This window comes from Perognathus longimembris, chromosome 7, assembly GCF_023159225.1.
Source record: "Perognathus longimembris pacificus isolate PPM17 chromosome 7, ASM2315922v1, whole genome shotgun sequence".
Lineage (NCBI taxonomy): Eukaryota > Metazoa > Chordata > Mammalia > Rodentia > Heteromyidae > Perognathus > Perognathus longimembris.
In genome coordinates, this window is record NC_063167.1 from 17,785,883 (window position 1) to 17,809,977 (window position 24,095).

The 24,095-nt window shown below is 43.4% G+C and overlaps 1 protein-coding gene, 1 long non-coding RNA gene and 1 pseudogene across 2 annotated transcripts in view; 2 read left to right on the forward strand and 1 right to left on the reverse strand.

Annotated features, from left to right (window-relative positions):
- Window positions 1-414: 414 nt before the first annotated feature.
- LOC125355650 lies at window positions 415-982 on the reverse strand (annotated as a pseudogene).
- A 6,756-nt stretch (window positions 983-7,738) lies between these two features.
- Ythdf2 (YTH N6-methyladenosine RNA binding protein 2) overlaps window positions 7,739-24,095 on the forward strand; it is a 35,738-nt gene continuing 19,381 nt past the window's right edge. The window contains exons 1-4 of the mRNA XM_048350666.1: window positions 7,739-8,084; window positions 8,600-8,624; window positions 9,211-9,290; window positions 12,762-14,348. Coding sequence (XP_048206623.1) covers window positions 8,058-8,084; window positions 8,600-8,624; window positions 9,211-9,290; window positions 12,762-14,348 — 1,719 coding nt within the window. The 5' untranslated portion in view covers window positions 7,739-8,057. The remainder of the gene's footprint in view (window positions 8,085-8,599; window positions 8,625-9,210; window positions 9,291-12,761; window positions 14,349-24,095) is intronic.
- Window positions 17,149-21,548, forward strand: LOC125354818. The gene is made up of 3 exons (XR_007211549.1): window positions 17,149-17,429; window positions 18,440-18,444; window positions 21,536-21,548. It is a non-coding gene; the product is annotated as an uncharacterized LOC125354818 (long non-coding RNA).

Below are 24,095 nucleotides of genomic sequence, written 5' to 3' on the forward strand. Positions count from 1 at the left end.
GAATCAAACCAGGTCTTCATGTATAAGAGGCAAGCGCTCTTGCCACTAGGCCATATTCCCAGCCCTAGGGCTTTTTCTTCTAAGTCTCGTTCAATATCAGTTCAATGGGGATAATCATAGAATCTACAGTATGAGACTACTGTTAAAGTTATTGAGGTGTATTATTAGCATATATCTTGTATGCCTGGGTTTCTTGGCCACCAGAATGTCCCCGTCATGCTTTAGCTAAAGACATTCCCCAGCAAGCTGCTGTTTCATGACTCATAACCACCTGGTCTGTGCTCCCGGAAGCATTTCCTAAGTCTTCAAGGCCAAGTTAATGCTGGTATTTGTACTGGGACTATCTGTAGCCCATCCGAGTTTTTTTTTTTTTTAATATAATAATGGTAACGATCATTTATTTGCAACTTTATACTAAATGTATTCCTGTGCCATAAGTTTTTGTTTCTTCAGTTTCTTCTGGGATACCTTTTTCTTCTGTGCAACTTCCTCTTCTGGTTTGGGAACAATCTGCTCCTTTTCAGTGAGGATCATCTCAATGTGGCAGGAGGAGCTCATGTATGGGTTAATCCCACCATGGGCTCTGGAAGTTTGGCGGCGCATCTTGGGTGCTTTGTTCACCTGGATGTGTTCAATGACCAGGGAATCTACATCTAAACCCTTCAGTTCAGCATTACTCTCTGCATTCTTAAGCATGTGCAGCAGAAATTCAGCACTCTTTTTGGGCCACCGACCCTGTGTCCAGCCCCACTTTTTGGCCTGGGCACATCCACCAACTCCACCATTGTAATGTCAGAAGGGCACACATTGCTTCTTTAAAGTGACATCTTTCAGGTATTTGGTAGCTTTTCGGATATGCATATCCTTGATGGCTCTGGTGTTCTTAAAGTGAACACGAAGATTCAAACCTCTTGACTTGCATGATTTTGTGGGGTTTTCTGGGTCTAGAGAGTAGTGAACCATTTTCACAGGTCACCTCAGGCTGCTCATCCTTGAGTTGTTTTAGTTATACTCAAATTACTGTATATTAGGATGGAGGCCAGCAACTGTATATATAGAGCTGCCTAGGTTGAGATGTTTAGCTAGAATTTTAAAGAGCTAGGGCACTGGCAGCTCATAAGATTAGGTTATCTGTGGTGATCAGCCAGACCTAGGAGAAGAAATACTAGACACAAGGAAAGTTCACAGAGCCGGATGGATTTTAGAACCTAGAGACCTGTCATGGGAAATGTTGATTCATCATCAGGGAAATGCTGATTTATTATTTACTGATTTATTACTCTGATGGTAGTGAAACATCAGAGCCCAAGGTACACACCTTTTTTTTGCCCATGCTGGCCTTGAACTTCCGCATTTCTACCTTCTCATCTTCCCCTTTTCCCCCTCCAAGTCAGGAGAACTACACTGTGCCTGGCTGATACCTTCTTTAGTGAGTACCCTCCATCAATCATCCAATCAAAAAGCAAGACTCCTTATTTATTTATTTATTTATTTATTTCTCTGTGTGTGTGTGTGTGTGTAGATTCAACATAGGGCCATGAGCTTTCTAGACAACCTTCTACTACTTGAACCATGTGCTAAGTCCTCTTTCTTTTGTCTGTGTTAGTACTTGGGCTTGAACTGAGGGCCGAGGCACTGTCTCTAAGCTTTTTCACTGAAGGCTGGCCATCTACCACATCTCTATTTCCTGCTTTTTGGTGATTAATTGGAGATAAGAATCTTCCCCTACTCAGGGCTGGGGATATGGCCTAGTGGCAAGAGCGCTTGCCTCGTATACTTGAAGCCCTGGGTTCGATTCCCCAGCACCACATATACAGAAAATGGCCAGAAGTGGCGCTGTGACTCAAGTGGCAGAGTGCTAGCCTTGAGCAAAGAGAAGCCAGGCCCTGAGTCCAAGGCCCAGGACTGGCAAAAAAAAAAAAAAAAAAAAAAAAGAATCTTCCCTACTTAGGCTGGCTTTGAACCATGAGCCCCAGATCTCAACTTCCTGAAGAGTTCAGATTACAGGTGCCAGCCACCAGTTCCTGGCTCATTTCCTTTCTTTCTTTCTTTCTTTCTTTCTTTCTTTCTTTCTTTCTTTCTTTTTCTTTCTTTCTATCTTTCTTTCCCAGTCCTGGGGCTTGGACTCAGGGCCTGAGCACTGTCCCTGGCTTCTTTTTGTTCAAGGCTATCACTCTGCCACTTGAGCCACAGTGCCACTTCTGGCTTTTTCTGTATATGTGGTGCTGGGGAATCGAACCCAGGGCTTCATGTATACGAGGCAAGCACTCTTGCCACTAGACCATATTCCCAGCCCCTCATTTTATTTCTAAAACTTCTGTTTTTTCCACATCTCACTGTAGTCACTAGAATTGAATTTGATCCTGCCACTTTTTTTTGCTTGAATTTAGTGGAATAATTTTATTTTTTCCTTTGTCAGTCATAGGGCTTGAACTCTGGACCTGGGCGTTGTGCCTGAGCTTCTTTGCTGAAGGCTAGCACTCTACCATTGTGCCACTTCTGGTTGTCTGGTGGTTAATTGGAGATAAGAAACTCACCGATTTTTCTGCCTGGGCTGGATTTGAACCATGATCGTTAGATCTCAGCCTTCTGAGTAGCCAGGATTACAGGCACCACCAGTGCCCAGCTTAGTGAAACAAATTTTTAACTGAGGGGCTGGGGATATGGCCTAGTGGCAAGAGAGCTTGCCTCGTATACATGAGGCCCTGGGTTCAATTCCCCAGCATCACATATACAGAAAACGCCAGAAGTGGCACTGGGGCTCAAGTAGCAGAGTGCTAGCCTTGAGCAAAGAGAAGCCAGGGACAGTGCTCAGGCCGAGTCCAAGCCCAGGACTGGCCAAAAAAAAATAAAAATAAAATAAAATTTAACTGATAATCTACTCTAAATACATTTTACACAGTGAACTTAAAACTAGAACTTGCAATGTTACTATTAACGCTCTATTAGCTATTTGGAATTAGAGAATAAGTCCATAAATTAATCTTTTTTTTTTTTTTGCCAATTCTGGGCCTTGGACTCAGGGCCTGAGCACTGTCCCTGGCTTCTTCTTGCTCAAGGCTAGCACTCTGCCATTTGAGCCACAGTGCCACTTCTGGCCGTTTTCTGTATATGTGGTGCTGGGGAATTGAACCCAGGGCCTCATGTATATGAGGCAAGCTCTCTTGCCACTAGGCCATATCCCCAGCCCCTGGCCATTTTCTGTATATGTGGTGCTGGGGAATCGAACCCAGGGCCTCATGTATACAAGGCAAGCTCTCTCGCCACTAGGCCATATCCCCAGCCCCTCTTTTTTTTTTTTTTAACCAGTCCTGGGGCTTGAACTTAGGGCCTGGGTGCTGTCCCTGAGCTTCTTTTGCTCAAGGCTAGCACTCTACCACTTGAGCTACAGTGCCACTTCTGGATTTTTCTGTTTATGTGGTGTGGTACCGAGGAATTGAACCCAGGGCTTCATGCATGCTAGGCAAGTGCTCTACCACCAAGTCACATTCCCAGCCCATACATTTTTCTTTTTTCCCAGTTCTCCAGTCTCCTTTGGTCCCATCCTCTTTCATTTTGTGCCAGTCATGCTGGCCTTCATTCAGTTCCTCACCAGTGCCAACTCCTTTCTCATTTAGGGATTTTGCACATACTGTTCTTTTGGTCCCTTTCCTCCCTCCTTGTCTGGTCAATTTGTTGTTGTCTTTCCATCTTAGTGGGAGCTCATATTCTCAGGGAAAACTTCCCTGGTTTCTTTGAGGAGGCTATTTTTACTTCCTTATTGCCCTTTGAACAACTATAATTGGAGAACTATTTGAATAGCTATTTATATAGTTTATTTTCCTTACCTAGTCTATAAGCTTCAGGGGAAAGTGTTCTGTTAAGACTTTCTCCAGGGGCTGGGAATATGACCTAGTGGCAAGAGTGCTTGCCTGGTATACATGAAGCCCTAGGTTCGATTCCCCAGCACCACATATGTAGAAAAGAGCCAGAAGTGGCGCTGTGGCTCAAGTGGTAGAGTGCTAGCCTTGAGCAAAAAGAAGCCAGGGACAGTGCTCAGGACTGGCAAAAAAAAAAAAAAAAAAAAAAAGAAAGGACTTTCTCCCCAGCACATTGCCTGGCCCTAATATATGCTTTAAAAAGAGAGATTGAAGTTGGGCACTGGGTGGCTCACACCTGTAACCCTAGCTACTGAGGAGGTTGAGACCTGAGGATGAAGGTTCAAAGCCAGTCCAGGCATAGGAAGGTCCTTGAAACTCTTCTCTCTAGTTAGCCAGCAAAAAGCTGGAAATGGGGGCTGGGAATATGGCCTAGTGGTAAAGTGCTCACCTAGTATACATGAAGCCCTGGGTTCGATTTTTCAGCACCACATAAACAGAGAAAGCCAGAAATGGCACTGTGGCTCAAGTGGTAGAGTGCTAGCCTTGAGCAAAAAGAAAACAAAACAAACAAAAAGCTGGAAATGGAGTTGTGGTTCAAGTAGTGGAGTACTAGCCTTGAGTGAAAACACTAACAGACAGTGCCCACGCCTTGACTTCAAACTCCAGTACTGGCATTTCCACCCCCCCCCCCCAAAAAAAAAAAAAGGAGAGAGAGAGAGAAAGCAAGAGAATGCTCTATTGCTTTGTGACAGAGCTAAAATAGAACCTAGATCCATTTCCAGTATAGTATTCTTTTCTCAAAGCCATAAAATGACATCATACATTCTAGACTTCCTTTCCTTCTTTTTTTTTTTTTTTGGCCAGTCCTGGGCCTTGGACTCAGGGCCTGAGCACTGTCCCTGGCTTCTTCCCGCTCAAGGCTAGCACTCTGCCACCTGAGCCACAGCGCCCCTTCTGGCCGTTTTCCATATATGTGGTGCTGGGGAATCGAACCCAGGGCTTCATGTATATGAGGCAAGCGCTCTTGCCACTAGACCATTTCCCCAGGCCCCCTTTCCTTCTTCCTAGTGATTAAATATATCACTCTCCTAAGTTTTGTTTCTTTAGGAGTCCCTTAAATTCTATCAGGTAAATGAATTCAGGTTGAGAGGTTGTCCTTTCCCAGAGGGTATTTATATTTTACCTGGGAATTCCCGGAGAAAAGAAGGCAATCTCTAAGGAACGAATCAAAATGTCTTGTACCATAAAGTTATTATTGGAAGGAAATAAGTTTTTACTCACATCCCTTAATGAGATCACAGGAAAGGAACTCCAATGTGCTAGACATTTTCTCATGTCTTTTTTTTTTTAAACTTTATCTTGTGACAAACCTGTTAGGTAGGTATTATTATCCCCATTATTAAATGAGGAAATCTTTTCTAAGATTGCACTTGTGATGGAGAGGTTAGGATTTAGACTCTCCCACTCCCAGGATATAACTCCTGGTCTGGTCTAATCCTCTTTGTACAAGTATAAGGTAACTGCTAACACAGTTTATATATAAATCTGGGCCATGGGGTTAACTGGCTGGTTATTAATAAAAAGTATTGCTCGCTGAGTGCTGGTGGCTCATGCCTATAGTCCTAGCTACTCAGGAGGTAGAGATCTGAGGACTGCAGTTTGAATCTAGCCTGGGCAGAAAAGTCTATGAGACTCTTATCTCCAATAAACTATCTAGAAAAAGCTGGAAGTGGTACTGTGGCTCAAGTGGTAGAGCACCAGCCTTGAGCATAAAGAGGCCCAGGGACAGTGCCCAGGCCCTGAGTTCAAGCCCTAAAATCGGCCAAAAATAAAAAAAAGTATTGCTAGATTTCTTTCATTGCTTTGGTAGGATCTATATTCTGACACTTGACAATATATTCTCTCCACTGAAAGCCCTTCATTTTACTCACTAAAAATAACTGACCTTATTTATCCAAACCATAAATATGATTGTGGGTAGGAAACAAATGCCTTGAACAAATTTATGATATAAAAATCCAAAATGCTGGGGCTGGGAATACAACCTAGTGGTAAAGTGCTCACCTCGCATACATGAAGGTCTGGGTTCGATTCCTCAGCACCACATATATAGAAAAGGCCACAAGTGGCACTGTGGCTCAAGTGTTAGAGTGCTAGCCTTGAGCAAAAAGAAGCCGGGGCAGTGGTCAGGCCCTGAGTTCAAGCCCCAGGATTGGCAAGAAACAAACAAAAATCCAAAATGCCATTTATTTTACTTCTCAGTCCATGAAAACCTCCTCTATGTAATAACTAATGGTATTAGTTGAACAACTAACAACCATTCCTTATCTATTTACTATTATTTGCAACCCAGAAATCTAGGACTTTCCTAGAAGCAAATGTCTTAGCAAAGGGTAGATACTCTTCTGACTGAAAATGTGTTAGGCCATCCTTAGAATTCTGGTTCCTAAATAAAAGTTTTCTCTTCTGTGGCTTGACTGTGATTCTCTTCAGGTCAAGCATGCCTTTTTTTTCCCCCCAGGGTTCTACCATTTTAATCTGGTGGGCTTTGGTCTGGAACAGGTGAGAGAAAGAAGATAGCAAGGCACTAGGAGCCATGATATGTTGCAGATGTGCTGTTAGTGCTAGAGAAGTCTAAGGGGACACAGAGAGGACTTCTGGGATGAGAAGGGGGAGATCCAGGAAGTCCTACTGGAGTAACAGGCTAGCAATATAGTAAGAGCAATTTTTCTGGTGCTGGTGGCTAGCTACTGAGGAGGCTGAGATCTGAGGATTCCACAAGCACACCTATCTGATAGCTTTGTAACCTTGAGCAGTTACTTAATCTCTCAGTATCCAAGTTGGAAAATGGAGAGACTGCTAGGAGAAACTGACAGCTACTTTGAAGTTGCTGAATGCCTTTAATGTATATGAAATCACTTCAGGACAAAGCTTGGCACACAGCAGGTATTGAAATAATGTTAATTTTCTTCCTCAGATCAAGGACATTTTCTCTAAATGTCCTTAGAGCTTTCAGTTCTCTAGACTCCTTGAAAATACATGCAAAGATTTGTGCACATTTGAATGTGGCTTAGTGGTAGCTTGCCTAGCATGCATGAAGCCCTGGGTTTGATTCCTTAATACCACCTAAAGAGAGAAAGTTGGAAGTGGAGCTGTGGTTCAAGTGGTAGAGTGGTAGCTTTGAGCAAAAAGAACCTCAGGCACAGTGCCCTCCAGGTCCTATGTTTAAGCCCTAGGCCAGAGGAAAGAAAAGAAAAAATATTTGTGCACATGTGAGAGAGTTGTAATATTCCCTGAAATAAAGCCCACAATTTAACAGAATACTTTTGGGTCAGTAGCTCCACTAATAAACTACATATTTTCTTCCTTCCAATGTTGTGAATCTCTCCTGCACCCCTCCCTAGGAGACCTGAGTGTGTGTGTGTGTGCGCGCGCGTGTGTTGCTCTCTAGGTACTCTTTGTAATTCCCTAACAGAGGAAGGTAACCACGTTCCTAGAGATGCAGGATGTCCCACAGGAGCAGAGATTCCAAGAAGTTTCCCTAGGCTCTAGGCCTCTCTATGGGTTCCCTCCTAAATGAAGGTGGGGAGAAGGGAGTAGCATTTGCAGCTGGAAAGCACTGTTATTTTAAGATCTGCAGAAGCCAATCCCAAACTGTGAAGCTGCTTTGTGCAGGTTTTCTTAAGCTAAAGGGCTCCTCTCGCCAGGTGTTAGTCAAACCTCGTGGTAAGACCCTCACTCTCTAGGCCCCAATCCCGAGGCGGTGGGAGCGGGGAGGCCGCGAAGGCCGCTTCCGCTCCTCCGGCCCGGCAGAGGGCGCTGCGGCTTCGCTTCTTCCTTCCCGAGGTGCTTCGCGCCATGCCCCTTCCGCGTGGGTGAGTGAATGTGAGAGTCAGCGCTCCAGCCGCGTGCGCGCGCCGCCCGCCTCCGTCGCTCGGCGCCCTTATCCGGCTGTAAGGAGCGGGCACGCGCGCGGGAGCATAGAGACGGGCGTTGAGCTGTGGGGCTAGAGCGCCGCCGAGTCGGAGCCGGAGCCCGAGCCGCGCGCTGTGTCTCTGCTGCGTCCGCCGAGGCTCCCGAGTGTCAGGGACAAAAGCCGCCGCCGCGCCGCCTGCTCCCGCCGCTGGGGCTCATCCGCTGCCGCCGCTGCCCTGAAGAGAGTCCGCCACCGTCACCACCCGTGAGGATCCGAGAGCCATGTCGGCCAGCAGCCTCTTGGAGCAGGTACAGGCCCAGCCCGCATGTCTCGGCCATTGTGTGAGGCGACACGGAGTCGGACTAGGCCCGGGCCCGCCGCCCCCAGTCGGGCCGAGCCGCGGTGGCGCCTCTCGCGGGCCGGGTTTCGGGCCTCTCCCGCCGGCCGCACCCAGCGCCTCGCGCCCGGCCCGCTCTTCCCGCTCCTCCCCGGGGCTTCGCAGCCCACCGGCCGCGCCGCGCTCCCTCCGCTCCGCGGGCCTGGTTTTCCCACTTGGTTTCCTTCCCCTTCCTGGAAGCGCTGCTTCCTTGGCGTTGCCGCTGGCGCGTCCCCCGCTTTTTCTCCCCGGGGCCCCGCCGGCCTTAGCGCCTTTCCCCGCCTCCCGTCTCCAGCCTCCCCCTCACCACCACCTTCACCATTCCTGAACCCTCCCCTCGGGCCCGCTCCTTTATTCGCGTCTCGGGGCCTGCGCTCATTTGTCTTTTCCTTTTCCGTTTCTTCCCGGACAACTTGCTGCTCGGCCCACGTTCCTTTCGCCCCGCAGAGACCAAAAGGTCAAGGAAACAAAGGTAAACCTTACTTGGGCTGGTGGCCCGGGGAAGCGGGGTAGGGGTGGGGGCATCGGGGAGTTGGGTGTCTCCGGGAAGCGCCCCGTGGAGAGGACCTTTTGGAAGCTGCTTAGTTCGCAGGTGCCTCGCGCTGAGTATTTGACCCTATCCTTCTCAGTGTGTTTTCGCCGCTGGCGAAGAGCGTTTTAGTTCACCAGGACCAGTTTCATTAAGGGTGGGGGTGGATTCGGTTTTGAAAAGCCCCAGATCCTTGGTTTCCTGTAGATCTTAGGAGGCCTTTGTTTTTCATCCTCGTGGATCACTTTCTGGAAGTAACTCGCATGGGATGGGGGAGGGGGAGCGGGAGGAATTGAAATCTAGAAGAGCCAGTAAAATGACCTTTTTCGATTAAACTTGTTCCGCGTGGAGGGAGACGTGTTCACTGGCGGAGTTTGCTTCGGCCTTTCCTCTCATCCATGTCCCTTGTAGGTTCACACAGAGTTTGTCTCTGAACTAGGGAGGGTTTTCTCTCGTTAGCATATATTTGCCTGACTTGGGAGGGAGATTGTAGGAATGGTACCTTCTTCATTGGAATTTTTTTCTTTAGTACAAAATGGATCTGTACATCAAAAGGATGGATTGAACGATGACGACTTTGAACCTTACTTGAGTCCACAGGCAAGGCCCGTGAGTAGTTGACCATTTTACCTCTCTGATGACAAAGTGTGTTTGTACTGTTAAGTTTCTCTGACCTATCAATGAATTGGGGGGGAGGGAGGAAGGAATCATTTTTTTCATGATCCTTAACATGTTAAAAGACAATTGTAAACAAATGCTAAGACAGGGTTCTCAGCCCCCTTTAAGTGAATGTAAGTGGTACTGATAGCATTTTACTGTATCTCAACAGCAAATACTTGTTTGTAGTTTCTTTTAAAAGAACATAGCAGTGCAAAAATTTAAGAATATTCCTTTGTTAGTTAATTGGTAACTTTTCTGAATTTTCATCCCAGAAAACTTTTTAGGAAAATTGGGGTAACAATGTGAAAGAAAAAATTCTAGTATAAAATCATCTCAATTTCGTTCATTGCTACAAAACTAGCTGTTTTTCTTCCTCTGGTCACTAGTGTGCACTTAGTTTATCAGAACTATTTTGAAGTTGGATACTTGGTATTTTGAGTTGAGCTGTATACTTAACATACAGATGAACTTTGTGTACCTCTGACTTCCCCCTGAGGTGAGGTACAACATTTTTTAAATGAAGTTAAAGAAGATGAAGTTATTTAGCATAAACTAAAGTCAGAGTTGGAATGTTCAGGGGTATGGGCTTGGCTTGTAGCCCAGTGGTTAGTAGGTAGGGGTATTAGTAGAGTGATGTCTGTTAGTATGGAGATGAGTTGTGTGTAGATTCTGCTAATATGAACTCTTCATGTAGAAACTTGCTTGCTTTGAGCAGTTTCTTTGTATTGTTTCAAGTCCCAAAGACAGTCACAAGGCTTTAGCTAATAGATTCTGCAGATTAATAGATCAGAGAGAATTGGCATTACCTCTTCCAAGATATCCTAAAGGATCATGGGACATTGTATAAATCACAACATACCCAATATGAAATACAGTTGGTAGATTTTTCTTTTCTTTCTTTCTTTTTTTTTTTTTTTTTTACAGTCCTGGGGCTTGAACTCAGGGCCTGAGCCCTGGCTTCTTTTTGCTCAAGGCTAGCACTCTACCACTTGGGCCACAGAGCCATTTCCGGCTTTTTCTGTTTTATGTGGTGCTGAGGAATCAAACCCAGGGCTTCATGTATGCCAGGCAAACACTCTACCACTAAGCCACATTCCCAGCCCCAGTTGGTAGTCTTGAGTAACTTGCTGTATTAGTGAATACCCATATTTGGGCATCTTTAGAGATGATTCTTAAATTTTTGGAGAAATTTTCTGCATTAAAGATGTAGAAACTACCTAAGCCAGTGCTTGGGAGAAAAGAAGAGTTTTCATAGACAACTAGCTGACCAAGAAGAGTAGGGAAGTAGAGAATGAACTACTAATAGGTTCCTGTTATTGAAGTAGTTTGCTTACATAATCATTATAACAGGGAGAGTGGGAACATTAAGAAACATAATTCTAGGTAGTTCTTGTAAAACATTGTGTAATTCAGATTTTCAAGCTCTAAGGCATGTGGGAACCTGCCAGTCCAGGTGTAGACATTCACCTATGCCTTGGCACAGTCTGTAATATTAAGTGTGTTCTATTTTTCTTTGTCAAGTAAGCCAAAGCTTAAATGCCTGTTTGAAAAAGTTGGAGGAAAGTATAAAACTTGGGTAAGTAGATGGAGAAGAATGACCCTAGGGACCTTTTCTTTTGGTAGCGTATTATGTAGAGTAACTAGTGTACTTTTTTGTGGGTGTAGTGCTGGTCGTCCTACCCAGAATCTTACACATGTTAAAACAAGCATTAAAAAAAAAGCACTTCTGGGCATTATAGAAGCCCACTATCATTTGAGCTATGCTATCAGCCTCAATTCTTGTACTGTTGGTTTATTGTTTTTGTTTGCAAGTCCTGGGGCTTAAGCTCAGTGCCTGAGCACTGACTGTCCCTGGCTTCCTTTTGCTCAAGGCTAGCACTCTACCACTTGAGCCACAGCACCACTTCTGGCTTTTTCTGTTTATGTGGTACTGAGGAATCGAACTCAGGGCTTCATGCATGCTAGGCAAGCATTCTACCACTAAGCCGCATTCCCAGCCCCTCATGTACTGTTAAGCCAGTTTATTTTATTTTATTATTTTTTGTTCAGTTGGTACTAGGGCTTGAACTCAGGATCTGGGTGCTGTACCTGGGCTTTTTTTGCTCAAGGCTAGCACTGTACCACTTGAGTTACTGCTTTACTCTGGCTTCTTTTTCTTTTTTTGGGGGGGCGGGGTAGTTAATTGGAGATAAGAGTCTCAAGGACTTTCTTGCCTGTCTTTCAGATGCAATCCTCAGTTCTCAGCCTCTTGTGTAGCTAGGATTACATGTATGAGCCACCAGAATCCAGCTCTTAAACCCATTTTTTATCACCCTATATTAGAGTACTTCAAACCCAATCCATTGGTTACAGACTGAGTTTCTTTTCTTCTTCTTTTTTTTTTTTTTTTTTTTGCCAGTCCTAGGGCTTGAACTCATGTCCTGGACTCTGTCCCTGAGCTTCTTTTGCTAAAGACTAGCACTCTCCCACTTGGGCCACAGCACCACTTCCAGCCTTTTCTGTTTATGTGGTATTGAGATGTTTATGTGGTAATGAGGAATCGAACCCAGGGCTTCATGCATACTAGGCAAGCACTCTACTGCTAAGCTATATTCCCAGCCTAGACTTATCTTTAGGGTTGTATTTTCCTATGGCTATTTTGTAGGTGAAGTAAGTAGGCAACAATACTTTTTTTCCCTTATTTTAGGGCCTCTGGAAAACAATGTCCTTTTCAGATTTATAGTTAAAGAGTGACATCTGTTGATGGTTTTCTAACAGGGTAAACTATATACATAAACAGTGAGCATCACCTTTTTCTTTAGTAGTGAGGAATGGCTATACAGACATTTGGGCTGGATCTTGAAATTATCAGTTCTTTTTGCTTTTGCCTCAGACCTGTTAATGTGGTTTAGGTAGGAAACTCTTGAACATAGATCTTCCATTTCTGAACTCAAAGTCACCTTCCTCAAAACCCCCTCTTCACACTGGAGTTTGATCTTGTACTAGTTGGGCAGGCACTCTATTCCTTGAACCATGCCTCCAGCTGCAAAGATAATTGGCTTTTATGAGTTTATCTGGGCACTGGTGGCAAATGCCTGTAACCCTAGCTACTCAGGAGGAGAATCACAGTTTGAAGTCAACCCAGGCAGGAAAGTCTGTGATACTCATCTCTAGTTGACCACCAAAAAGCCAAAAGTACAACTGTGACTTAAGTGGTTAGAATGCTATCCTTGAGCAAAGGAAGCTCAAGAACAGAGCCCAGGCCCTGAATTTATGCCCTGGCACAGACAAATAGATAAAATACCCAGATTTGTAGAGATCATTTGAGTATGCAACTCTTTTGTAGTAATGGTAGAAATATTTGAATTGTGTGACTTATGGGGAAAAAACTGTCCTGATGTTACTTTCTGTTTTATTTGCCTCATTTTTTTTCTTCCACAGAATAATGCATATACTGCCATGTCAGACTCATACTTACCCAGTTACTACAGTCCCTCTATTGGCTTTTCTTATTCTTTGGGTGAAGCTGCTTGGTCTACTGGGGGTGACACAGCCATGCCATATCTAACTTCTTATGGACAACTGAGCAACGGAGAGCCCCACTTCCTACCAGATGCAATGTTTGGGCAACCAGGAGCCCTAGGTAGCACTCCATTTCTTGGTCAGCATGGTTTTAATTTCTTTCCCAGTGGGATTGACTTCTCAGCATGGGGAAATAACAGTTCTCAGGGACAGTCTACTCAGAGCTCTGGATATAGTAGCAATTATGCTTATGCACCTAGCTCCTTAGGCGGAGCCATGATTGATGGACAGTCAGCTTTTGCCAATGAGACCCTCAATAAGGCTCCTGGAATGAATACTATAGACCAAGGGATGGCAGCACTGAAGCTGGGTAGCACAGAAGTTGCAAGCAGCGTTCCAAAAGTTGTAGGTTCTGCTGTTGGTAGTGGGTCCATTACCAGTAACATCGTGGCTTCCAATAGTTTGCCTCCAGCTACCATTGCTCCTCCAAAACCAGCATCTTGGGCTGATATTGCTAGCAAGCCTGCAAAACAGCAACCTAAGTTGAAGACCAAGAATGGCATTGCAGGATCAAGTCTTCCACCACCCCCAATAAAGCATAACATGGATATTGGAACTTGGGATAATAAGGGTCCTGTGGCAAAAGCCCCTTCGCAGGCTTTGGTTCAGAATATAGGTCAGCCAACCCAGGGTTCTCCTCAGCCTGTAGGTCAACAGGCCAACAACAATAGCCCACCAGTGGCTCAGACATCAGTAGGGCAACAGACACAGCCATTGCCTCCACCTCCACCACAGCCTGCCCAGCTCTCAGTCCAGCAACAAGCAGCTCAGCCAACCCGTTGGGTAGCACCTCGGAACCGTGGCAGTGGGTTCGGTCATAATGGGGTGGATGGTAATGGAGTAGGACAGTCTCAGGCTGGTTCTGGATCTACTCCTTCAGAACCTCATCCAGTGTTGGAGAAGCTGCGGTCCATTAATAACTATAACCCTAAGGATTTTGACTGGAATCTGAAACATGGCCGGGTTTTCATCATTAAGAGCTACTCTGAGGACGATATCCACCGGTCCATTAAATATAACATCTGGTGCAGCACAGAGCATGGTAACAAGAGACTGGATGCTGCTTACCGGTCCATGAACGGGAAAGGCCCCGTTTACCTACTTTTCAGTGTCAACGGCAGTGGACACTTCTGTGGAGTTGCAGAAATGAAATCTGCTGTGGACTACAATACATGTGCAGGTGTGTGGTCCCAGGACAAATGGAAGGGTCGTTTTGACGTCAGATGGATTTTTGTGAAGGACGTTCCCAATAGCCAACTGCGACACATTCGCCTAGAGAACAACGAGAATAAACCAGTGACCAACTCTAGGGACACTCAGGAAGTGCCTCTGGAAAAAGCTAAGCAGGTGTTGAAAATCATAGCCAGCTACAAGCACACCACTTCCATTTTTGATGACTTCTCACACTATGAGAAACGCCAAGAGGAAGAAGAAAGTGTTAAAAAGGTAACCAGCTTACCATTCTTTTTTTTTCCCCCTTTGTCTTTTTTGGTAGTGGGGCTTGAACTCAGAACATTGCACTTGCTAGGCAAACGCTTTGCCATTGAGCTACATCCCAGCCCTAGCTTACCATTCTTAGGATTGTTTAGGGAAGGAGAAGGGATCAGAGAAATGAGAAGTAATATAGTGAATGGTCAATAAAAGCTCTGTAAATAACACAGTATCATTTAGTAGTTCAAGGGTTTATGAAAGTATAATTGGTCTTAATATTTAAATTTTATGGTGAAGGAAATATGAGAACATTAGTAGAGGATAGAAATACAGGCTTAAAAGCAGAAACAGTACAAATTCAAGTTACTTGATACAGAAAGGTGAAGAATGGGTGGAAGAAATTCAAGTAAAAGAACTGAAAGGATAGAATGATGGAGACTTGAGGAAAAAAGATTGAGGCTCTGAGATTACAGAGAAAACAAAGTAGTTTTTGGCCTTGATGGAATTTTGTGATTATTTTCAAGAATTGGTATGTCCCCAATTCCTGAAATATATCTTCCTTACAATAGTTAACAGCATTCAGTGCTTTTCAGAACTTTCTTCTATTCAGCTTATTCTCTTTTTAGAAAAATTTCAGTACCCAGGCCTTGTGAATGTTAGATCAGCACTCTACACTGAGTCATAGAAAAAGTTGAATCTCTTGCTCTTTCTTTGGGGGGATGGGGTGGTAGTCCTATTGGGGGCTTGAACTCCGCCTAGGTGTTATCCCTCAACTCTTTTGCTTAAGGCTAGCACTCTATCACTTAAGCCACAGCTCTTCTTCCAGCTACTTATTTATGGTTAATTGGAGATAAAAGAGTTAAGGGCTGGGGCTGGGGATATAGCCTAGTGGCAAGAGTGCCTGCCTCGATATACCCGAGGCCCTAGGTTCGATTCCCCAGCACCACATATACAGAAAACGGCCAGAAGCGGCGCTGTGGCTCAAGTGGCAGAGTGCTAGCCTTGAGCGGGAAGAAGCCAGGGACAGTGCTCAGGCCCTGAGTCCAAGGCCCAGGACTGGCCAAAAAAAAAAAAAAAAAAAAAAAAAAAAAAAAACCAAACAAAAGAGTTAAGGGCTGGCTTCTAATTGTGATTCTTAGAGCTCAGCCTCCTGAGTAGCTAGTATTACAGTTGTGAGCCACTGGTGCCCAGCTTGCTTTTACATTCCTAAAGAACCATTTTCTTCTGATTCAGCTGTAACAAGAAGGCATTTTGGATAGAGTTATGGGAAAGTGAACCCAAAGTAGAATTGGATATATATCCGTGTAGCCATCCATCCATCCTTCATCTATCCCCAGTCCCGGGGCTTGAACTCAGGACTTAGGGTGCTGTCTCTAAGCTTTTTTGATCAAGGCTGGTACTCTACCACTTGAGCCACACCTCCACTTCAGGCTTTTTTTTTTCCTGGTTAATTAGAGTCTCAAGGAGTTTTGTGCCTGAGCTAGTTTTGAACTACGATCCTCAGATCTCAGCTTCCTGAGTAGCTAGGATTACTAGCTTGAGCCACCAGTATTCAACTCAGCCATTCTGAAATGTAGGAAAGAAATGGAAAGATTATGGACAAGAACATTTTTCTTTGAAGTGGTGTATGCTATTGTTTGAGGGAATTATGCACTGGTTAGACTCAAGTGTAAAATAAAACATGCCAAACATATTTTTCTTATTTTTTTTTTCTTTTTGATTTATAGGGATCTTGTATATGGTGAAGGATCTGGGCACTCAGGTGTTTCTATGAAAACATGATTCTTTTCAGCATTAGAAAAGATTGAGGGGGCTTTCTGGTAGCTTCTACTTGGAGAAGCATAATAAATATTGAAATGAGAAGTAGGGGGCTTGGGAGCAAGGGAGGCAGAGTTCAAACCCCAAAATTGCCAAAAAAGGAAAGAAACAAGTGCTAAAATAGCATTAAAGGCTAAGTGGCAGATTATTGTTATTTAGCAGACAGGAAAAGTTTATTGTCCTTTAAATTCCTTTCTTCCCTCAAAATTTGACATAAAATTTGCCATGATCTTGTTGCCAAAGATAGTTTACTGATTGTTTTTGCAAAGTGTCTGAAGGCTTTGAAGATAACTTTTCAGACTTTCGTTTCTGGAAGAATAGGAAAGGAGATCCTGACCTTTTCCAAATCTTGTATTGACATAACATTGATAACCATGAAAGAGCATGCCATCTAGGTACTTAGTTTAACCATGTGAAAGCTGTATTTTATGAGTCTACTTTTCTTCATCCTGCAAATTTTCTCTTCTTTATCTTGTGATTAAAAACAGGAAGGCAAAGATGAATGTTAAGAAATGCACAACACAGATGTCAAGATAAACTATGTGTTTGGGACTCAATGGGGAAATGTGCATCTAAAATGAAGTAGGAGCTGGGTGTTGGTGGCTCACCCCTGTAATCTTAGCCTACTTCCAAGACTGAGATGTAAGGATGGAGGTTTGAAGCCAGTCCAGGCATGCAAATCTGAGCAACTCTTTTTCTTTTAACCAATGTAATGCTAGAAGTGGAGGAGTTACTCAGATAGTAAGAGTGCCAGCTGTGAGCAAAAAAGCTGGGCTAGCTTTGAGTTCAAGCCCCAGAACTAGCACATTTAAAAAAAGTATGTGTTTGTGTTGTATGCATATGTATGAATAATGTATATTTGATGGTATCAAGGTTTGAATTGACCTTGAGCTTTTTTTGTTGTTCTTTGTGGGGCTTGAACTTGGCCTGGATGCTGTCCTTGAGCTCTTTTGCACTAGCACTTCGAGCCACAGTGCCACTTCTGGTTTTTTGGTGGCTAGTTGGAGTTAAGAGTATCATGGACCTTCCTGGGTGTGCTGACTTTAAACCATGATCCTCAGATTTTAGTCTCCTCTGATCTTGAGCTTTGTTGGTAGGATTTGTACCACTTAAGTCATGACTCCAGCCCTTGTTAATTTATGTTGATTAATTTTGTGTATGTACAACTGGGGATTGAAACCAGGGCTTCACACATGCTTCATTGAACTGTATCTCCAATTCCTCTGTACCCCTAACTCTTGGCTGGGATTACAAACTTGTGTCTGGCTGTGTGTGTGTGTATGGGGGGGTGTCTGTGGTGTGTGTGCGCTCACGTGCACGCGCGCATGCACTGGTCTTAGGGCTTGAATTCAGTGCCTGGGTGCTGTCCCTTAGCTTTATTTTTGCTCAAGGCCAGTAGTGTTCTACCACTTGAGCCAAAGCTGCACTTTGTTTTGATATTGCTTTTCTACTTCTGACTTTTTGGTGGTTAATTAGAGAGAAGAATCTCATGGACTTTTCTGAACAGGCTGGCCTCCTCCAGATCTCACCTCTGAGTAACTAGAATTACAGGTGTGAGCCACCAACTCTGAGCTCTTTAAGGTTTTTTTGATAAGACCCCAGCCCTCCTTTCTTTCTCTCTCTCTCTCTCTCTCTCTCTCTCTCTCTGTATAACTAGGGATTGAACTCAGCCTCCTGCTTAAGCACTCTTCCTACTTTGAGTTGTAATCAAGGATATATTTGTATTAAATTCACTAACATGCTCATGCTTCAGTGAGTGATAATTGAACTTCATATAAGTAGGGTAAGGGTCTTAGTTGGAGTTGACCAGCCTTGTAATTTTTATTAGAATGACTAATAAAAACTTCAGAGCTTTGTTAAGATAACTGTAAGATTCAATCATAGAGTACTTGCCTATTCTGTACCAGGGTCCTGACACTATCCTCCCCTCCCCCACCCCCCCAAAAAAGATAACTAATAGCTCTTTTTCAGAATGATTTCCATGATGATTCCTGGTAATGACTATCCTAATTGTTCCCATGATGGTAAACACACACTAGATTAAAATTAGAAATGAAAGGTTTGATTATTCTTGTGTCAGATTACTTTTAGGCTTACTTTGTGCAAAGAGGAATACAGGGGTTTCAAGAAAGTCCCTATGATTTGTTTTGTAGGTCCCAATATCATTTCAGTCCATATTAGTGTACTCTTTTGGTTACTGTTGTTATCCTTAACATCCTTATATAACTGCTGATGTACTGTTCTTACAGTCTTTATTATGCTTCCAGGAGGAAGCAAATTTTGTTAAGAATGGGTCTTAGCTCATTGAAGTATTAGACTTTGAGTCTGGTGTGTGTTTGTGCCTGCCTTTGTATTATTTACAAGAATAAAAAAAAAACACTAAATGGCAAATAGGGTGGTAACTCAATAAATGACTTCAAGTAAGTAAACATTATCCTGAAGATGATGTCACAACTGTTCTAAAAGTTCCATGGTTGAGAACATATCTTGGCAGAACCAGATGGCCATTTAAAATTTTTTTTTTATTTTTGCCAGTCCTGGGGTTTGAACTTGGGGCCCGGGCACTGTCCCTGAGTTTCTTTTGCTCAAGGCTAGTAGTACTCTACCACTTGAGCCAAAGTGCGACTTCCGGCTTTTCCTGTTTATGTGATACTGAGGAGTTGAACCCAGGGCTTCATGCATGCTTGGCAAGCACTCTACCACTAAGCCACATTGCCAGCCCCTTGAGATGAATATTTTTATCTAGTATTATTCATTTACTCTGTCACATGGTCTCATTCAGCATATTGGATTTTTCTGGTTTGAGTACTTGGTTTAGCAGAAGCTGTTTTTGTAAACTTTTCTGCATTTTAGAACTTTCCCCCTAATTGTTCTAATATTTTTCTGTGATATGTGCCTCCCCTCCAGTACTGGGGTTTATTTAAAACTGGGCTTGCTAGACAGCCACTTTACCACTTGAGTCATGTCTCCAACCCTGTGACATTACTTTTCTGTCATAGACATACAATTTAATTGCAAATCCTAATTGTTGAATGTCAACAACTTCTGTTTGCACTAATACTAAGGCCTTGCTTGAGCTTGCTTTATTTTGCTTTCAGGGCTGGCTACTATTTGAGCTATGCCTCCAGCCCTGCTTTTTACTGTTGGTATTTGGAAGACAAGTCTTACAGACTTCTGGGCTGGCTCTGATGCAAACCTCCCAAGTAGCTAGGAGTAAAAGTTTGAAACTTTTCCTTTAGAGACTATCTGGAATTGAGTATGTGCTTTTTGAAGGACTTGGCATACGGATCTTTTTTTGTTTTGTTAAATTTTTCTTTGTAGCTTCACACTGATGCCCACAAATCTAGAAGATAATAGTTAAGAGCCTTCTGTTTTGACTTTACTTTCGAATAGTCTGGCAGAAAAGGATAATTTGTTGGTGGTGACTTTCTAGAACCCTTATAAAACAGTTGGTTTGGGCTGGGGAAATGGCCTAGTGGCAAGAGTGCTTGCCTTATATACATGAGGCCCTGGGTTCGATTCCCCAGCACCACATATACAGAAAACAGCCAGAAGTGGCGCTGTGGCACAAGTGGCAGAGTGCTACTAGCCTTGAGCAAAAAGAAGCCAGGGACAGTGCTCAGGCCCTGAGTTCAAGGCCCAGGACTGGCCCCCCCCAAAATAAATAAATAAAACAGTTGCTTTAATTTTTGTTGTTGGTCTTTGAACTCATAGCCTGGGTACTTTTTTTTTTTTTTTTTTTTTTTTTCTCAAGGCTGGCACTCTACCACGATCTCAGCCTCCTGAGTAGCTAGGATTATAGGTGATGAGCCACCAGTGTCCAACTAGTTGATTTAATTTTTATTTTATATTTCTAGCCCTTTAAATACAGGTAACAATAAGGGAAGAATTCTAGTAGAAAAGACTAAGGACTGAAATTCTGTTAAAGCCTCTAGTATAATGCTAGTGGCCCTGTGGGTAAATGTTACTTTTTTCTCTCTGAGTAATTGGAAAACTAAAGCGAGGGAAAGATAAGTGAGAAAATGTTATGGTGGTACCATGTTGTTATGGTGGTACCAGCTTATGGTTTGTTGTAGTTTGTTTTTAAAAATCTATCTATCTTATCTATATAATCTATTTATTTATTTGCCAGTCCTGGGGCTTGGACTCAGGTCCTGAGCACTGTCCATGGCTTCTTTTTGCTCCTAGCACTCTGCCACTTGAGCCACAGCACCACTTCTGGCCTTTTCTATACATGTAGTGCTGAGGAATCGAACCTAGCACTCTAGCACTAGGTCATATTCCCAGCCTCAACTCCTAGCTTTTTTTTAGTAGTTTATTGGAGATGAGAGTCTCATGGCTTTTCCTGTCTAGGCTGGCTTTGACCCATGATACTCAGATCTCAGCCTCCTAATAAGCAGCTAGGATTACAGGTGTGAGCCACCAGCACCTGACTCTTTATTATTTTTTTCTTTTTAAATTCTAAAGTATTTTATTTGAGAAATCCTGTAGATGTTTGATTTGATATTTCAACATAAAATCCCCATAACAGATATAACAAAATGGGAATGACTGTAAAATGGTTAAAGTGGCACAAATTCACCAAACAGTAACCAAGCTATAATTTTTGACTTAGAACTTGATATCTTTAAGCCTACTGTGTGGTGAAATTACAAGTATGTGCCCCCACATGTGGCTAAACTACAAATTTTAAGAAGTATATTATAATTAAAAACTAAAACAATATGATGTGGCCATTTTCTTTGTTGTTGTTGTTTTGGACTCAGGGCCTGAGCACTGTCCCTGGCTTCTTTTTGCTCAAGGCTAGCACTCTGCCACTTGAGCCACAGCACCACTTCTGGCCATTTCCTGTATATGTGGTGCTGGGGAATTGAACCCAGGGCCTAATGTATAGGAGGCAAGCACTCTTGCCGCTAGGCCATATCCCCAGCCCCAAAATGTGGCCATTTTCAGCAACTTAGTCATTAATTTGGGAGAGCACATAAAAAAGACTCATGGAAAAATGAGAAATGATCCTTATATACTTATGAAAAGGCTGTTTTTTTTTCCTGTTTTTATTTTTAAGGTCACCCCACCAGTTTGAACCACAACACCCTGGCTTTGGTTTTTCTTTGTCTCAGTCGGTACTGGGGCTTGAACTCAGTGCCTACATGCTATCCCTTAGCTCTTTTTGCCTAAGGCAAGTAATACTCTATCATTTCAAACACAGCAGCTTCTTTTTGGTGGTTAATTGGAGGTAAGTGTCTTCTCATGTACTTTTCTGCCAAGGCTGACTTCAAACTGTGGTCTTCAGATCTCAGCCTACTGAGCATCTAGGATTTCAGGCATGAGCCAGTGGTGTCCAGCTGAGGCTAAGTTCTTTTTAATCTTTTTTTTTTTGCCAGTCCTGGGGCTTGAACTCAGGGCCTGGGCACCGTCCCTGCGTTTCTTTTTGCTCAAGGCTAGTACTCTACCACTTTAACCAACAGCACCACTTCTGGCTTTTTTTGTTTTGTGTGGTATTGAGGAATTGAACCCAGGGCTTCATACATACTAGGCAAGCACTGTCCACTAAGCCACATTCCCAGCCCCTTTTTAATCTTTATTAGAAACTAAAATGTGTGTGAATTCATTTTATACTTCAATTCCAGGTATTAATGTAAGAGGATCATGTCCAGTTGAATGCATATACATGAGACTGGAAGAATTCATATCCAATCTGAATTCCTCTCGTTCTGAAAATCTGCTTATGATGTTAAAAAAAAAAAAAGGCTTGGAGGCTGTAGGTGGCTATACAGAGAGGTCATATAACTGTTTCTGTCTATAATTCATGGAGAAGGAAGGCATCAAAGTAGGGTGGTGTGTGACCAAATATTTGTAAATTAGTGCATCTGATCAGTTACCCCTGAAATCTATAGTAAACTACAGATTAAAAAGATCTTAGCTGAGCTCATTCATGTAATCCTAGCTACTCAGGAGGCTGAGATCTGAGGATCACAGTTTGAAGCCAGCCTATATAGGAAATTCATGAGACTCTTATCTCCAATAAAATATTCAGAAAAGGCTGGAAGTGGCTCTGTGGCTCAAGTTAAGTGGTAGAGCTCTAGTCTTGAGTACAAAAGAGGCTCAAGGACAGCACCCAGCACTGCCCCCTCCAAAAAAAGAGAATTTGGCAAAGTTAAGTTTAACCATTTCCTTTTCTGCTATGTGCCAAAAATAAGGGTCACACACGTCTGAGAAGATGATAGTTGTGGGTTAAAATTTGTTTTTCAAGTGAGTATGTGTTTGTGTATGTATATATGTATGTATGTGTGTATGTGTTACTAGTGATCAAATACTAGACAAATGACCTAAAATTTTTTCGGAAGAGATTTTGTCCTATAACTGCTTTTTGCTCAAGGCTAGTGCTAGCGCTCTACCACTTGAGCTACAGCGTCACTTCTGGCCTTTTCTGTTTATGTGGTACTGAAGAATCAAACCCAAGGCTTCATGCATGCTTGGTAAGCAGTCTACCACTAAGCCACATTCCCAGCCCTGTTTTTGTTTTGGTGGTAGTAGTAGTACTAGGATTGAGTTATGTTATATATTACCTAGAGAGAGAGAGAGAGAGAGAGAGAGAGAGAGAGAGAGAGAGAGAGAGCGAGAGCACGTGTACATATGCTGTCACTGGGACTTGTTCTCACTCAGCCTTTTCTGTTCATGGCTGGTGCTCTACCACTTGAGCAACATCTCCAGCCCAGCATTTTTGCTGGTTAATTGGAGATAGAGTCTTGGACTTTGCTGCCCTGAACTTACAACTGGCCTCAAACTTCTCCTGTTTCAACTTCTTGGGTGCTGGGATTACAAGCATATACCATCACACCTCCATTGGCTACTTTTCTGGTAAGGACTTAGCTGCCAAGATTGGTCTGGATATACAAACTTCCTGATCTCAGCCTCCCAAATAGCTAGGATGACAGGCACCAGAGGCTGAGAAAAGGATTTCCCCAATTTATATGCCCAGAGTAGCTGGTCTGGAACTTCCATTCTCTAGATCTCAGCCTCCCAAATAGGGAGGGGGTTAAAGGTGTAAGCCACTGCTGCTGCATGTCCTTTTTTGTTTGTTGGCTTGTTTTTTTAAGAAGTTTGAAGACAGGCTACTTGTGTAAGCCCCAAGAGTTCAGAGCCTGTGATTTTTTTTTTTTTTTTTTTTTGCCAGTCCTGGGCCTTGGACTCAGGGCCTGAGCACTGTCCCTGGCTTCTTTTTGCTCAAGGCTAGCACTCTGCCACTTGAGCCACAACACCACTTCTGGCCATTTTCTGTATATGTGGTGCTGGGGAATTGAACCCAGGGCTTCATGTATACGAGGCAAGCACTCTTGCCACTAGGCCATATTCCCAGCCCCCAGAGCCTGTGATCTTGCTGTGATCCCTCCATGTTGTAATGTAGGCATGTGCTATCATACTTGTAGCACTGTTATTTTTTTTATTTTTATTTTTTTTTTGTCGGTGGTGGGTCTTGAATTCAGGGCACTGTCCCTGAGCTCTTCAGCTCAAGGCTAGCACTCTATCACTTGAGCCACAGCACTTGAGCCACCACACCACTTCTGGTTTTTTTGTGGTTAATTGGAGATAAGAATCTCATGGAATTTCCTGCCTGGGCTGACTTTGAACCCTGATCCTCAGATCTTAGCCTCCTGGATAGCTAGGATTACAGGTGTGAGCCACCAACACTGGCTGCTGTTACTTAACAAATTTCGTGACCTCAGGATTAATTAGCAATGCTGGAATGATTTAATAGCTACTCTGAAAAACTAAAGCCACTCAGATATGAGCAATTTTGTTTTTCTGCCAAAAGTAAAAGGTTACTTAAAATTTTTTTGCTTTATTATTGTAGAGGTGATAAACAGAGGGGTTACATTTACATTGCATCAGTTACTAAGTACATTTCCTTTCATAGTGTCATCTGTTCCCTCATTCTCTCCT